At 48.3% G+C, this 17,883-nt stretch overlaps 1 protein-coding gene across 1 annotated transcript in view; it reads left to right on the top strand.

Annotated features, from left to right (window-relative positions):
• kynu (kynureninase) overlaps window positions 1–17,883 on the top strand; it is a 295,567-nt gene that overhangs the window by 151,135 nt on the left and 126,549 nt on the right. Inside the window, exon 7 of the mRNA XM_070873566.1 lies at window positions 3,629–3,775. Coding sequence (XP_070729667.1) covers window positions 3,629–3,775 — 147 coding nt within the window. The remainder of the gene's footprint in view (window positions 1–3,628; window positions 3,776–17,883) is intronic.

Raw genomic sequence — 17,883 nt, 5'->3', positions numbered from 1 at the left:
GCTTGTAAATCAGAAGAGATTGTGGGATGAGGGGGAAGTGGGATGTCAGAAGGATAATACCATTAAATTCGATTGTTTCAGTATCACTGTTAGTCAAGGGCTCAGTGATGGCTGCTCCGATGATGGCGCCCATCCTCTCCTCCATTGGGGTAAGCTCAGGCAGCCGTGCCTGTCTCCAGCAGTTAGCTCCTGCTGTCGTTGATTATGCACCAACTTGGCCTGTAAGAGAGGGGGAAGTGTGTCAGTGAGTGTCGTGCAATGTGTTTGGGTAATGTTCCTGTCATGGTTGAATAGCTAACAATGTGTGCTAGCTGTGAGATATGGGTGTGAGGCTTGCAGCAGTATGTGAGCCTAGTGGTGCAGTGTGAGCATGAGGTGAAGCTATGAATGTGGTATGAGTCCTATTTGATGGAGATTTTTGGTTGGTGAGTGATGGGGTGTGGTACATTGAACAGTATGTGAGGCTAGTGGTGCAGTTGGTGGGGTACGACATTTGAAGATGAATTCACTGACCTTGACCACTCGTGTGAGGTCAGTGAACTTTTTGTGGCACTGCATCCAGGTCCTTGGGCTTAACTTCTGGCATTGACCTCCACGGCTACCTGCTTCCACTGCCTTCGCAGAATTTTCCTGGAGTGCCTCCTCGCCTCCTGTAGATAGAGAACCTCTATCCTCCTGTCCATCTCTGCCACCAAGGCATCCAGTGCAGCGTCTGAGAACCTTGGAGTATCCTTTCTCTCCTGTTGTGCCATCAGTCAATTTTCTTGCAGGTCAGACTCTCTTCCCCAGCCACTTCTGGCACCTGGTTCAGCCCGAATGCACCTCCCCTTTAAGAGGTGCAGGCTGGCTTTAAGTAGTACAGACTAGCTTTAAGTGGTGTTCGCCTCACTTGGGCCCTTGCTGAGGTACTCAGCCACTCAATGGCACATATAGCACTGCCTCAATGCATCAATCATTTAAATTAGCAGCCAGCATGATGTTTGCATGCTGCCTGCATCAGAAGCAATGGGTGATGATTAATCATGCATCGTGATCTTCATGCCCGTTTTCGTGAGCTATCGAATTTAGCCCCCGAAGTGTTAAACTGATGCCCGTTTTCCTGCGCAGGTGAATGTAAAAGATCCCATTATTATTAAAAAGAAAGAGATGAATTTTTCTGGTGTCCTAGCCAACATTTATCACTCAACAATGCTATCAAAATAGATTAACTGGTTATTTGTCTCTTTGCTATTCATGGTACCTGGTTGTGTGAAAGTGAGCTGCTATGTTTGCCTACATACCGACAATGATTAGATTTCAAGTAATTAATTGGCTGCTGTGAAGGGAACAAAGAAGAGGTGAATGTGTGTTTGGAATGAATATTAGAGGTTGTTTCGTGTGCCCTTGTGATGGGTGACAAAGCATATGATGCAGGGGAGAGAATTGTTCAGAGTGCTGGGCGAGGGAGGTGAGAATGACTATTGCCAGGTGTTATTGAGAAAGATGGAGAAATTAAGAGCTCAAATCATCGTTACGCTTCTAAGGTCATTGAAGTGTTTCATCCATTGGATCCGAGTCCTGGAGTTGACATTTGCAGCCACCTCTCTCCAGGTCTGGTGCAGATCATGCTCGGGAATCTTCCTCCCACTCGTCGGAAAGAGAACTTGCCTCCTCGTCTTCACCTCCTTGACCACTGCCTTGAGCGAGGCCTCCGAGAAGATGGAAGCTTGCTTCTGATTCATTTGTCTATAAATAAATCTTCTTGCCGCAGCCTTCCAGAAGGGAATGCTGCCTTTAAGAGTTGTATTCCAGCTTTATAACAGTGACTACACTTCAAAAGTTTTTCATTGGCTGTAAAGTACTTGGAGACGTCTGGTGGTTGTGAAAGACGCTATATAAATGCAAGTCTTTATTTCTTTTTTTAAATAGGCTTCTAATAGACTGCCAGCTATTATGCTCTGAAAATAGACAGAGTTCCTGTTCCTGACAGGAGTTGGTGGGGGAACCCGACATTCAAATTTAAATGAGGCCCAGGAGTTAAAATAACCCAGGCCTGTAATTGAGGGTATATTTTACATTGGCCCCACCCCACAACTGCTCAATACCTGCTTCAGAATAAATCTGCCCCGTGGTGATAATAGCATCAGCAATATTCACGTGACTAAAATGATACATAAACATTTCCCAGTTCTGAACCAAATCAAATATTGTCAAACGTGCTTTCATGAAGATAATGCCTCTTCCACCACCCAAAAAATCTCAGCTGTCACACTTGGCAAGGGCTGATAGGAATGGGGCTACCACAGAAAGCATTCCGTTGTCTTTGATTAATCTTCCCTCCCTGGCCACTCTTTCAGGCTGAAGTATTCTATTGACAGCCTCAGAGGCCCATTCGATTTTGAGATGACCGTTAGACCCCATCACAAAAACCATAAACTTTCACTTGTGTAACTTTGCCCACCTGTGCCCCTATCTTAGCCCCTCTGCCACTGAAACTCGAATACACATTTTTCACCTCGAGCCTTGACTACTCTAACACTTTTCTTGTTTGCCTCCTATCCAATATCTTCCATAAATCCAACTTGTCCAAACTCTTCTGTACATTTTGTGTCCTGTAATCTTTCTGTTTGCCCTCCAGCCACCAACTCCTAGTTCCCCAGCACCTCAAATTTAAAATTGTGCTCCTTGTTCCCAAATCCTCACCATATCCTATCTCCACAGCCTCCTCCAGTCTCCCTGCACCCACCAAACTCTCTCTCTGATTCTGTCTTTTTGTGCATTGTCCTCTCCCCTCACCCCACCATTGGTGGTAGTGCATTCAGAAGCCTGTCTCCTACTCTCTGAAATTACCCTCATTCCAGCCCTCACCCTTCCTCTGGAAAACCATTTTTGAAAACGTTTCGTTGACCAAGCTTCTTCACTGGTTCATCCATCTTCCAGACACCTCTTCATGAAGTACCTTGGGATGTTCTTTATGGTTTGCTGCTAACGTTCCTCCTTTCCGTGTTAAAACTAGCAAGGTCTGCATCATCTCTCTTTTTTGTGAAAACAGGAGCAAAGTATTCATTAAGAACCATACTCCTATGATGTTCAAATCTATTCTTCATGGTATTTTTTTACGATATGGGAAGGGAAAATCATATATTAGTCCTGTCATTCTTTGCATCGAACATTAAAATCCCCACTGTCTCGCTGTTGATATATTCTCCTTGGCAACCTCGAGTCAATCCTGAAGTATTTTGATTCATTTTTAATGTGAGATTGAATAAGATGATAATCTCTGTGTTAAATACTTTTTTTTTAAAGAGTAAAGCATGATGTAGTATGTTTTATTTTGACTGATGTGAAATGTTTCTGTCAACACAACATAAATGCCAATCACATATTTAGAATAGAGAGACACTTAATTTAAAGGCCAATGATTAATTTTAAAATCATGAAAGGTGTGATATTTTCTGAAGTACCTTGGAGTTTTACGAATGCTATCATTTTTGGAATTGTGGTGAAATCTGATCTTACTAAAGGATCGGAGCCATCGCCCATATTGAACTATAAAATATTCTGTCGATAAATATTCACTGATTGTAGTAATTATAAATCTGTTTATTATATTTTGTATCTAAAAGCATGATCAACTGTTTGTTTCTAGGGAGAAGAAACCCTGAGAACAGAAGACATTTTATCTACAATAGAAAAGGAAGGTGACAGTATTGCTGTGATCATGTTCAGCGGAGTGCAATATTACACTGGGCAGCTGTTTGACATGCTTTCGATAACAAGGGCAGGGCATGCTAAGGTGAGTTGAACAGATCAAGATTAGTTTGAAATTCAAAATACACAATGGGTTCATTAACATCTGAAAAGAGATAAGATGAAATAATGTTTTGGTGGAAACTCCTTGGTAGAGCAGAGAGAAACGAAGAGGGGGTGGATGCTTGCAGATAAATGCTAAGCGGTATAAAAGGAGGCGCAACGACCCTGGAACCAGCGTGGCACCCCAACCTGCGAGGGAACACCAGCCGCAGGTCAGGGATATAAGAGGAGAAGCATGCCACTTCAAGATACAGCGCGAGCTGTTCCAGGAAGGCGGCGGCTTCGAGGAGGGCGACTGGGGGAAGTCACCAAAACCCAGGTCACCGATTGGAGCGTGGGTGGGGCCGAGGTACAGCAGAGGTGCGACGAATGATCGGGGCGGAGGTGCAGCCGAACGATTGGGGTGGAGTTGCGGAAAATGATCAGGGCAGAGGAACGGAGAGAGATCGGGGCAAATGAGCGACATGATCGGGGCCCTGGAGAGGCGTGAGTTCGGGGCCCAAAAGAGGTGAAATATTAAGATCAGGTATGCTGACTCCTGTCACAGAAAGTCAGCCTAGGGATTTAACAGTCTGCAAAACAAGATTTTTGAAAAGCTGGATAGAAGTGTAAAACTGGTGGCTGATGCACAAAGATCATCTGAGTCAGTCAGTGAAACATTGTTAAAATGAGAAAAGGGCATGAAAATAGCCAAGTAAGACATTTAAAAAGGCACTTGGATCAGTACCGGCATTTACAGAAAAACTAAATATCTTGAAGCTTTGCTCATGGGAAACATAAGGGGGTAGAAATTGTCCCCTGCCCAAAATGGGGCACTCTCATCCTGTTTCAATGGATTTATCACAGCTGTGGTTCAGGTCGCCTCTTGAACGACATTGGGCTCTTTGTTCTTTTTTCTCTCCGATTCGGAACTTTTCATAATGGGGGCGGTGACTACACCTGAGGGGTGGATACGCAGCGATGACAGCAACTGAGGGGCGGAAGTTGGCTGCGGAGCGGAGCGATGACATCATCACGCACCGTGTCACCACGGCTCTTCCCTTCACTTAAAGAGGAGAGCCTCTGTGATTATAAAACTTCGGGTCACTGGGCCACCAGGGAGGGTTTCGGCTGGCTTGGGAGCCGGCCGCGGTGTGTGGGGGGGATCAGGGCACCGCCGGGAAAACTCAGAAGGGCAATTGGGTTATTAGCAGCCATTCCACCAAAAGTCGGCGGCTACTCCACTCCGCAGCGTGGCCGCCGATTTGCGGCGGTGACAGGAGTAAAGAGAGGGGCAATTTCGGTCCCAATTCAAAATATGTATGAATGATTTGGATGAGGGAACCAAGTGTAATATTTCCAAGTTTGCTGACAACACAGAACTAGGTGGGATTGTGAGTTGTGAGGAGGATGTAAAGATGCTGCAAAGCGATTTAGATAGGTGGAGTGAGTGGGTAAGGGTATTGCTGAGGCCACACCTGGAGTATTGTGTGCAGTTTTGGTTTCCATATTTACAAAAGGATATACTTGCTTTGGAGGCAGTTCAGAGAAAGTTCACTAGGTTGATTCCAGAGATGAGGGGTGTCATGTATTCAACCAGCATTGTAACCCATGTATAAACTGACCTAAGTTGTACACCGTGAGAACACTGACCACTAGGTGGGAGACACTCCTAACCTGGACCTTCAGGTATAAAAGGGGAAGCTCCACCCACCTTCATCACTTGAGTGCTAAGGAATAAAGGACAGGTCACAGACTGACCTTTTCTCAAGCATGGGCCTCTTGTGCATTTATACTGTGTAGTAAGGACCTATCAATGGCGACAAGAAACTGGGATTTAAACCACGCGAGCATGGCCACTAGCAGAACAGACGAGAGGTACTGTGTTAAGGAATGGTTGGGACAGAGATTCAACATTGTTAAAGCAGCACACAGTTCTCCAGGCAGACAAGGGCAGTCAGGCATGCCCCAACATGTAGTCGAATCGAGAGGGGGAGTTCAACAGAGACAATGGCAAGCTGAACAGCGATTCACGCCATTGCAAGGGACAATGCGGCCAGTAATGGGGCCATCAACACCTGTTAATGGTGCACTCAAGGACAATAACGGGGCAGTAAGGGACGATCGACTGGCAAGGGACCTTTTGTTTCAAACCGCAACTCATGCTGGAGGCGTGGAGACATACATTCAGCCGGAGTTTGCGGAGATGAGCAAAATACTTGCAGAAATGGACACTGGGGGAAATCGCTGAAAGCTAAAGTTCAGTGAGTTCAAGTGGAGCACGTATACAGTTCATACACCAGGACGCCACCGATAATGATGAAAGTGCTCCTCAATGGCATCCCAGTATCAATGGAGTTAGACACGGGTGCCAGCCAGTCCCTGATGGGTATCAAACAGTTCGAAAAGTTGTGGGAATCCAAGGCCAGGAGGCCAAAATTATCGCCGATTGACACACAGCTACGGACTTACAAAAAGCAGATCATTCCGGTGCTAGGCAGCGCCATGGTAGTCGTGACCCACAAAGATTCGGAGAACAGGTTGCCACTCTGGATTGTCCCAGGGGACGGTCCCGCACTACTGGGGAGGAGTTGGCTTGCTGTCATGAACTGGAAATGGGGCGATGTCAATGCAATTTCCTCTGTGGAGCGAGTATCATGCTCACAGGTCCTGGACAAATTTGACTCATTATTTCAACCCGGCATTGGCACTTTCATGGGGGCCAAGGTAGTGATTCACATAAACCCGGACGCCAGACCAGTACACCACAAGGCCAGAGCGGTGCCGTACGTGATGCGGGAAAAGATAGAAGGCGCATTGGACCGCCTGTTGAGGGAAGGCATCATCTCGCCAGTCGAATTCAGTGACTGGGCGAGCCCGATTGTGCCGGTGCTCAAGGCGGATGGGTCGGTCAGGATATGTGGCGATTACAAGGCCACAATCAATCGGGTGTCACTCCAAGACCAGTACCCGCTACCGAGAGCGGAGGACCTCTTTGCGACGCTATCCGGTGGCAAACTCTTTTCAAAATTGGATCTGACCTCAGCTTACATGACCCAGGAGCTGGCGAGTGAGTCGAAGAAGCTGACCACCATCACGACACACAAGGGATTGTTTGAGTACAACAGATGTCCGTTCAGGATTCGTTCGGCCGCCGCGATCTTCCAACGAAATATGGAAGCCTCCTCAAGTCGATTCCAGGGACGGTGGTTTTTCAGGACGACATCCTCATTACGGGTTACGATACTGAAGAACACCTCCACAACCTGGAGGAGGTGCTACGCAGACTGGACCGGGTAGGTCTGCGACTGAAAAAGACGAAGTGCGTCTTCCTAGCTCCAGAGGTAGAATTCCTGGGGATGAGGGTAGCAGCAGACGGGATCAGCCCTACTGCATCCAAGACGGAAGCGATCCAGAGAGCACCCAGATCCCGTAACACGACGGAGCTGCGTTCGTTCCTGGGGCTCCTGAACTATTTTGGTAACTTCCTTCCCAAATTGAGCACGCTGCTAGAGCCGCTACACGTGCTCCTACGCAAAGGTCGCGAATGGGTCTGGGGGGACAGCCAGGAAAGGGCTTTTAATAGAGCACGCAATTTGTTATGTTCCAACAATCTGTTAACGCTATATGACCCATGTAAGAAACTTGTGTTAACGTGCGATGCGTCGTCCTATGGTGTCGGGTGTGTGTTGCAGCATGTCAATGCCAAGGGTCAGTTACAGCTGGTAGCTTATACCTCCAGCAGTCTGTCCCAGGCAGAAAGGGGCTACGGGATGGTAGAAAAGGAGGCGCTCGCATGTGTCTATGCGGTAAAGAAAATGCACCAGTACCTGTTTGGCAGGAAATTTGAGCTGGAGACAGATCACAAACCCCTAACGTCCCTTTTGGCCGACAACAAGGCCATAAATGCAAACACATCGGCCCGCATACAGAGGTGGGCAGTCACGTTAGCTGCCTATGACTACACAATTTGGCACAGACCGGGCACCGTAAACTGCGCCGATGCACTCAGCAGGCTCCCACTAGCCACCACTGAGGGGGCTACCGAGCATGGTGCTGAGATGGTCATGGCTGTTGAAGCTTTTGGAAGCGAACGCTCACCCATGACAGCCCGTCAGATTAAAGTCTGGACAAATAGAGACCCGCTATTGTCTCGAGTCAAGAAATGTGTCCTGAATGGGGACTGGGCAGCCACATACAGGGCATGCCCTGAGAAATTTAAACCATTTCACAGGGGCAAGGATGAACTCTCGATTCAGGCTGATTGCCTACTGTGGGGAAACCGCGTAGTCATGCCCCAGATGGGCAGAGAGGTGTTCATCAGAGAACTCCACAATGGGCACCCGGGCATTGTCACGATGAAGGCAATTGCCAGGTCACACGTTTGGTGGCCAGGGATAGACGCCGATCTGGAACTTTGTGTTCGCAGCTGCAACACGTGTGCCCAGCTGAGCCATGCGCCCAGGGAAGCCCCCCTTAGCCCCTGGCCATGGCCCGCCAAGCCTTGGTCACGCATCCATGTGGACTACGCAGGTCCTTTCATGGGGAAAATGTTTTTGGTTGTAGTAAACGCCTACTCCAAATGGATCGAGTGTGACATTTTAAATTCAAGCACATCCTCTGCCACGGTAGAAAGTCTACGGGCAATGTTCGCCGCCCACGGTCTACCGGACATCTTGGTCAGCGACAATGGCCCGTGCTTCACAAGCACTGAATTCCAGGACTTCATGGCAGGCAATGGAATTAACCATGTTAGAACGGCACCGTTCAAGCCGGCCTCAAACGGCCAGGCAGAACGAGCAGTGCAGATAATCAAACAGGGGATGCTCAGATTCCAAGGGGGTTCCCTACAAATCCGCTTATCACGCCTCCTGTTGGCCTATAGATCCCGACCACACTCGCTCACAGGGGTTCTACCCGCAGAGCTACTAATGAAAAGGGCGCTCAAAACCCGATTATCCCTTATACACCCCATCATGAAAGAAATTGACAAGAGCAGGCGCCAGTCACAATATCACTACCACGACAGGAATGCGAGGGCGCGATGTATTGATGTAAATGATCCTGTTTTTGTCCTCAACTATGCTGCAGGGCCCAAATGGCTCGCAGGCACTGTGGTTGCCAAAGAGGGAAATAGGATTCTGGTAGTTAAACTTACCAATGGACAAATCTGCCGCAAACATGTGGATCAAACAAACAGGAGGTTCAGCAACCCAATAGAAGAAGCAGAGGAAGAACACGACATAGAGTTCACTCCACCACAGGTGACCGAACACCGGAACCAAAGGGAGGAGAGCCCAGTCACTGTGGGCAGTCCGGACAGGCCTGAGGCACTGCAAACAGCAGACACTCAGGCCAGCGCCCAACAACCGGAGCCCCAACTCAGGCGCTCTGCAAGGGAGCGTAAACCACCAGAGAGACTCAACCTGTGATCCCAATAAGACTTTGGGAGGGGAGGTGATGTCATGTATTCAACCAGCATTGTAACCCATGTATAAACTGACCTAAGTTGTGCACCGTGAGAACACTGACCACTAGGTGGGAGACACTCCTAACCTGGACCTTCAGGTATAAAAGGGGAAGCTCCACCCACCTTCATCACTTGAGTGCTAAGGAATAAAGGACAGATCACAGACTGACCTTCACTCAAGCATGGGCCTCTTGTGCCTTTATACTGTGTAGTAAGGACCTTTCAAGAGGGTTGACTTATGAGGAAAGGTTGAGTAGGTTGGGCCTCTACTCATTGGATTTCAGAAGAATGAGAGCTGATCTTATCGAAATGTATAAGATTATCAGGGGCCTTGACACAGTAGATGCAGAGAGGATGCAGTCAGAATCAGGGGAAGTCATAACGGGGAACAAAGAAATGGCAGACCAATTAAACAAGTACTTTGGTTCGGCATTCACTAAGGAGGACACAAACAACCTTCCGGATATAAAAGGGGTCGGAGGGTCTAGTAAGAAGGAGGAATTGAGGGAAATCCTTATTAGTTGGGAAATTGTGTTGGGGAAATTGATGGGATTGAAGGCCGATAAATCCCAGGGCCTGATGGACTGCATCCCAGAGTACTTAAGGAGGTGGCCTTGGAAATAGCGGATGCATTGACAGTCATTTTCCAACATTCCATTGACTCTGGATCAGTTCCTATCAAGTGGAGGGTAGCCAATGTAACCCCACTTTTTAAAAAAGGAGGGAGAGAGAAAACAGGTAACTATAGACCGGTCAGCCTGACCTCAGTAGTGAGTAAAATGATGGAATCAATTATTAAGGATGTCATACCAGCGCATTTGGAAAGAGGTGACATGATAGGTCCAAGTCAGCATGGATTTGTGAAAGGGAAATCATGCTTGACAAATCTTCTGGAATTTTTTGAAGATGTTTCCAGTAGAGTGGACAAGGAAGAACCAGACGATGTGGTATATTTGGACTTTCAGAAGGCTTTCGACAAGGTCCCACACAAGAGATTAATGTGCAAAGTTAAAGCACATGGGATTGGGGGTAGTGTGCTGACATGGATTGAGAACTGGTTGTCAGACAGGAAGCAAAGAGTAGGAGTAAATGGGTACTTTTCAGAATGGCAGGCAGTGACTAGTGGGGTACTGCAAGGTTCTGTGCTGGGGCCCCAGCTGTTTACACTGTACATTACTGATTTAGACAAGGGGATTAAATGTAGTATCTCCAAATTTGCGGATGACACTAAGTTGGGTGGCAGTGTGAGCTGCGAGGAGGATGCTATGAGGCTGCAGAGTGACTTGGATAGGTTCGGTGAGTGGGCAAATGAATGGCAGATGAAGTATAATGTGGATAAATGTGAGGTTATCCATTTTGGTGGTAAAAACAGAGAGACAGACTATTATTTGAATGGTGACAGATTAGGAAAAGGGGAGGTGCAACGAGACCTGGGTGTCATGGTACATCAGTCATTGAAGGTTGGCATGCAGGTACAGCAGGCGGTTAAGAAAGCAAACGGCATGTTGGCCTTCATAGCGAGGGGATTTGAGTACAGGGGCAGGGAGGTGTTGCTGCAGTTGTACAGGGCCTTGGTGAGGCCACACCTGGAGTATTGTGTACAGTTTTGGTCTCCTAACTTGAGGAAGGACATTCTTGCTATTGAGGGAGTGCAGCGAAGGTTCACCAGACTGATTCCCGGGATGGTGGGACTGACCTATCAAGAAAGACTGGATCAACTGGGCTTGTATTCACTGGAGTTCAGAAGAATGAGAGGGGACCTCATAGAAACGTTTAAAATTCTGACGGGTTTAGACAGGTTTGATGCAGGAAGAATGTTCCCAATGTTGGGGAAGTCCAGAACCAGGGGTCACAGTCTAAGGATAAGGGGTAAGCCATTTAGGACCGAGATGAGGAGAAACTTCTTCACCCAGAGAGTGGTGAACCTGTGGAATTCTCTACCACAGAAAGTTGTTGAGGCCAATTCACTAAATATATTAAAAAGGGAGTTAGATGAAGTCCTTACTACTAGGGGGATCAAGGGGTATGGCAAGAAAGCAGGAATAGGGTACTGAAGTTGCATGTTCAGCCATGAACTCATTGAATGGCGGTGCAGGCTAGATGGGCCGAATGGCCTATTCCTGCACCTATTTTCTATGTTTCTATGTTTCCACTGTTCGGGGAGACTAGAACAGAGGATATAATCTTAGAATAAGGGCCCACCAATTTAAAACTGAGATGAGAAGACATTTCCTTTCTCAGAGGGTTATAAATCTGTGGAATTCGCTGCCTCAGAGAGCTGTGGAAGCTGGGACATTGAATAAATTTAAGACAGAAATAGACAGTTTCTTATACAATAAGGGGACAAGGGGTTATGGGGAACGGGCAGGGAAGTTGACCTGAGTCCATGATCAGATCAGCCATGATCGTATTAAATGGCGGAGCAGGCTCGAGGGGCTGTATGGCCTACTCCCGCTCCTATTTCTTATGTTCTGAGGAAGGACATTCTTGCTATTGAGGGAGCGCAGCGAAGGTTCACCAGACTGATTCCAGGGATGGCTGAACTGTCATATGAGGAGAGACTGGATCAACTGGGCGTTTATTCACTGAAGTTTAGAAGGATGAGAGGGGATCTCATAGAAACATATAAGGTTCTGACGGGACTGGACAGGTTCGATGCGGGAAGAATGTTCCCGATGTTGGGGAAGTCCAGAACCAGGGGACATAGACTTAGGATAACGGGTTGACCATTTAGGACTGAGATGACGAGAAATGTCTTCACTCAGAGAGTCGTTAACCTATGGAATTCCCTGCCGCAGAGAGTTGTTGATGCCAGTTCATTGGATATATTCAAGAAGGTGTTGGATATGGCCCTTACGGCTAAGGGGATCAAGGGGTATGGAGAGAAAGCAGGAAAGGGGTGCTGAGGGAATAATCAGCCATGATCTTATTGAATGGCGGTGCAGGCTTGAAGGGCTGAATGGCCTACTCCTGCACCTATTTTCTATGTTTCTATGTTTCTATGTCCTTACATTCTTATGGCAGATGCAGTATAACATGGATAAATGTGACGTTATCCACTTTGGTAAGAAAAACATAAGGACAAAGTATTATTTAAATGGCGATGACTTGGGAAATATCGATGTACAAAGGGATCTGGGTGTCCCTTGTACACCAGTCATTGAAAGTAAACGTGTAGGTGCAGAAAGCAGTTAGGAAGGCAAATGGTATGTTGGCCTTCATTGCAAGAGAATTTGAGTACAGGAGCAAGGATGTCTTACTACAGTTATACAGGGCCTTGGTGAGACTAACCTGGAGTATTGTGTGCAGTTTTGGTCTCCTTACCTAAGAAAGGATATACTTGCCATAGAGGGAGTGCAGCGAAGGTTCACCAGACTGATTCCTGGGGTGGCAGGACTGTCGTATGAGGAGAGATTGGGTTGACTAGGCCTGTATTCACTCGAGTTTAGATGAATGAGAGGGGATCTCATTGAAACGTATAAAATTCTGATTGGGTTGGATAGACTGGAGATGCGGGGAGGATGTTTCACCTGGTTGGGAGGTCTAGAACAACAGGTCACAGTCTCGGGATACAGGGTAGGAAATTTATGACTGTGATGAGGAGATATTTTTTCACTCAGAGGGTTGTGAACTTGTGCAATTCTCTACCACAGAAGGCTGTGGAGGCCAAGTCACTGAATATATTTAAGAGGGAGATTGATAGATTTCTAGAAACAAAAGGCATCAAGGGGTTTGGGGAAAAAGTGGGAATATGGTGTTGAGAAAGAGGATCAGCCTTGATCATATTGAATGGTGGTGCAGACTCGAAGGGCCGAATGGCCTACTACTGCTCCTATTTTCTATGTTTCTATGTGTAAGCAGTGATTTTCAATTGCCAGCCTCCAATTTCTCACCTGAAAAATGGCCAGCCATCAATTGAGAATCACAGAATGGGGGAGAGGGGCACCTCGGCCACTCCCTTGAAGACTAAAGCCCACTTGATGCAACTTTCAAGCTGGCCTATTAAATGAACAAGCAGCCTGGCTGCCTGGCTGATCAAATAAGCACGTTGGGCTCTGAAGCCAGTTGTAGGACCTCATTTCAATTTTCAGGTACAAATGGGTGGAGCGTGTGCTCTTTCCACCTAATTGTGCTCAGTGCTGATTGGCCTAATGAGTAGTTTTTAAAGGAACTGCTGCACACTGCTACATTGCTGACCTACATTGGCTTCCGGTTAAGCAATGCCTCGATTTCAAAATTCTCATCCTTATTTTCAAGCCCCTGCCTGGCCTCGCCCCTTCCTATCTCTGTAATTTCCTCCAGCCCCACAACCCTCCAAGATGTCTGCACTCCTCTATTTTTGCCCTTCTTGAGCATCCCTGAATATAATCGCTCAACGATTGGTGGCCGTGCCTTCTGTTCCCAAGTCCCAAACTCTGGAACTCCCTGCTTAAACCACTCTACCTCTCTTTCCTCCTTGAAAGCACTCCTTAAAACCTACCTCTTTGACCAAGCACCTGGACTAATTTCTACTTATATGGCTCGGTGTCAAACTGGTGACTCATAGTACTCCTGTGAAGCACCTTGGGACGTTTCACTACGTTAAAGGCGCTATATAAATACAAGTTGTTATTGTTGCTCCAAAATCAGCCCAGGAAATTTAATTTTAAAATAAACTCCATCTGGCTGCTGACCTGTTCAAGGTCCCCTCCTACTATCTAATGCGTCACCTTAGTGTGGGAGACAGCCGATATCCTGCCCTCCCAGAACCGGCTAGCTTCAGTGGAGCACCTGTTTGAAAATGAAGCCGCAAACAGAATGGTTCAGCCTCCGGGCGGGCGGCGCAGTCAGGCCACCGATTTCACACCGTTTCGAACAGACATTGAAGATCAACTCCAAAATTGCAGTAAATACACAGCATGATGCTAAATTTGGATCATCTTTCTCGCCTGCTACATTTTGTGAATCCATTCAACATCTTGAGCTATATTTAGCAGAGCATAAGATACATTTTAGTTACCTTAGGAGCCATCATTCATTACAGGAAGAGTTGTTTCACTTAACCCTGTGGGACAGAAGCTGCAATTCATATAGGAATTACACTCTGTGGAAATTAATCTAATTTCTTGCAACAATAGATTAGTCAAAATACTGCTTTTTAATGATTCTCTGAATTTTTTGCATCATCAGTAGCCTAACATCAGTAATAGGAAAAATGCTAGAGTCTATTATAAAGGATGTGATAACGGCACACTTAGATAATATCAACGGGATTAGACAAAGTCAACATGGATTTATGAAAGGAAAATCATGTTTGACAAACCAACTGGAGTTTTTTGAGGATGTAACTCATAGAATAGATAAGGGAGAATCAGTGGATGTAGTGCATTTGGATTTTCAGATGGCTTTTGATAAAGTCCCGCATAAGAGGTTAATGTGCAATATTAAAGCACATAGGATTGGGGGTAATGTACTGGCATGGATTGAAAATTGGTTAACTGACAGGAATCAGAAAGTAGAAATAAACGGGTCTTTTTTAGGGTGGCGGGCAGTGACTAGTGGGGTACTACAGGGATCAGCGCTTGGGCCCCAGCTATAATATATATAAATGGTTTGGATGAGGGAACCAAATATAATATTTCCAAATTTGAAAGTAAATGTGTAGGTGCAGAAAGCAGTTAGGAAGGCAAATGGTATGTTGGCCTTCATTGCAAGAGGATTTGCGTACAAGAGCAAGGATGTCTTACTACAGTTATACAGGGCCTTGGTGAGACTGCACCTGGAGTATTGGGCCCAAATTTGGCCCTCCGGTTTTTTCAGCGCACCTCCGAGCCCCACGCCGACATTTTACATCAGAAGCAGCGCCAAAAAACATCCTTGCGATCATGACCGATTCTCGGGCTATCTATAGAGCTGGCGTGGTGCAGAACAAACAGAGGGGGGCAGGGATTGGTCCCGGAGCTGAAACCAGTGCCGGGACCTTTACCATGTGAGCAAGACTCTGTGTGCATGTGCAGTAGCTCCTGGCAGGCTGTTTCAGCAAACGCGTGCTGCAGGCTATGTGGGAGGGGCCTAGCCCTGGACAAATGGGCTCCCTCATCGGCGGCCCACTGCGATCCCTAAAGCAAGAGTTCTATTTTTTATTTGTTATTTAATGATTAATTTTGGTGCTTTAGCAGCAGGGTTCCTTCTATTTTTTTATTTTTTATTTATTGTTTGCTTATTACTTTGGTCATGGTGCTTTAGGTGCAGGGTTCCTTCTATTTTATTTGTTAATTAATTGCTTATTACTTTTTGTGCTTTGTTTGGTGCTTGGTGGCGCTTTAAATGTAGTTACTTGCGCCGATTCCTTAACTGTAAGTAAGGTCTTTCTGTGCAGACAAAAGTGGACACATACGCTGCCCTATGTTAGTTTAGTACAACTTTTTTCTGGCCAAATTGGCATAAATGGTGTAAGTGGCTGGGAACGCCCCCTTTTGAAAAAAAAAACTGACCGAACAAAAAACCTAACTAACTCACTTACACTGACGCAAATTAAATGGCCATATTTGCAACTAAAAAGATACACCAGAAAAATCAACTTACATCAAAAAAAACAGTGCAACTCATGGGGAAATTTGGGCCCATTGTGTGCAGTTTTGGTTTCTTACCTGAGAAAGGATATACTTGTCATAGAGAGAGTGCAGCGAAGGTTCACCAGACTGATTTCTGGGATGGCAGGACTGTCGTATGAGGGGAGATTGGGTCGACTAGGCCTATATTCACTAGAGTTCAGAAGAATGAGAGGGGATCTCATTGAAACATCTAAAATTCTGACGGGGTTGTATAGACTGGATGTGGGGAGGATGTTTCCCCTGGCCGGGAAGTCGAGAACAAGGGGTAACAGGCTCAGGATATGGGGTAGGAAATTTAGGACCGAGATGAGGAGATATTTTTTTCACTCAGAGGGTGGTGAACCTGTGGAATTCTCTACCACAGAAGACTGTGGAGGCCAAGTCACTGAATATATTTAAGAAGGAAATAGAGAGATTGCTAGACATAAAAGACATCAAGGGGTATGGAGAAAAAGCAGGAATATGGGCCCAAGTTTTGGGCCGCGCCTAGAACGGCGCAGCCCCGACCTGGACGCCCATTTTTCACGCCACAAATTGCGCCTAAAAAAAACTTACGTATTCTCCGGCTCCCTGCTGGTCCTCTTGAGTCAGGCGCGGCGCAGCACAAGCTGTAGGGGGTGGAGCTAGGTCCCTGCGCTGAAAACAGTGCCGGGACCTCTGCACATGCGCTACAATGGGCGCGCATGTGCAGTAGCTCCAGGTGCCCAAAACTGTGTGGGAGGGGCCCGAAGCACACAGCCCCTAGTCCTGGCCGAATGGACTCCCGCTTCTCCGTCCCACCCCCCTCCCCGGACCGGACCCGACCCCGACACTGACCCGACCCGCGCTCCCCCGCCCCCCACCCGACCTGACCTCCCTCTCCCTCCCTCCCCCCCGACCCGAACCGAATCGACCTCCCTCCTACCACCCCCCGACCCGATCCGCGCTCCCGACCCCCCCACCCGGACCGGACCGGACCGGACCCGCGTTCCCCCACCCTCCACCGACCTGACCTCCGTCTCCCTCCCTTCCTCCGACCCGACCCAACCCAACCCGCGCTCCCCCCACCCGACCTGACCTCCCTCTCCCTCCCTCCCCCCCGACCCGAACCGAATCGACCTCCCTCCTACCACCCCCCGACCCGATCCGCGCTCCCGACCCCCCCACCCGGACCGGACCGGACCCGACCCGCGTTCCCCCACCCCCCACCGACCTGACCTCCGTCTCCCTCCCTTCCTCCGACCCGACCCAACCCAACCCGCGCTCCCCCCACCCGACCTGACCTCCCTCTCCCTCCCTCCGACCCGAACCGAACCGACCTCCCGCCGCACCCCCCCGACCTGACCTGCGCTCCCGACCCCGACCCGCGCTCCCCCCGACCCGACCCGCGCTCCCGACCCCGGACCCCGGACCCGACCCAACCCAACGCCACCTACCTGTAAATCTGGTGTCGGGGACGGGCCCTGCCCGAAGTCTTGGGCCCGGCCGGGCCCGGCCCGTTCAGTCTCCCCCCTCTTCTCCTTTCCCCCCCCGTCTCCTCCTTTCCCCCCTTCTCCTTTCCCCTTCTCCTTTTCCCCCCTTCTCCTTTCCCCCCTTTTCCTTTCCCCCTTCTCCTTTTCCCCCTTCTCCTTTCCCCCCTTCCCTTCCCCTTCCCCCTTCTCTTTCCCCTTCTCCTCTCCCCCTTCTCCTCTCCCCCCTTTCCCCTTCTCTTCCTCCCCCTCTTTCCCCTTCTCCTCTCCCCTCCCTTTCCCCTTCTCCTCTCCCCCTTTCCCCTTCTCCTCTCCCCCACTCTTTCCCCTTCTCCTCTCCCCCTTTCCCCTTCTCCTCTCCCCCACTATTTCCCCTTCTCCTCTCCCCCCTTCCCCTTCTCCTCCCCCTTCTCCCCCATCCCTCCCCCTCCCTCTCCCTCTACCCCGCTCCTCCCCCTCCGCTCGCTGTCAGAAACACAGACACTGACAGACAGAGAGTGAGAGACACACACAGACAGACAGACAGAGAGATAGAGACACTGACAGAGACACACTGGGAAATGGGGGGGGGGGGGCATCCCAGCATGCTGTTGGAGGGCTC

The sequence above is a fragment of the Pristiophorus japonicus genome, chromosome 3, assembly GCF_044704955.1.
Source record: "Pristiophorus japonicus isolate sPriJap1 chromosome 3, sPriJap1.hap1, whole genome shotgun sequence".
Taxonomy (NCBI): Eukaryota; Metazoa; Chordata; class Chondrichthyes; family Pristiophoridae; genus Pristiophorus; species Pristiophorus japonicus.
The sequence above is the reverse complement of the archived record's forward strand: the minus strand, read 5'-3'. Positions and strand labels throughout refer to the sequence as shown.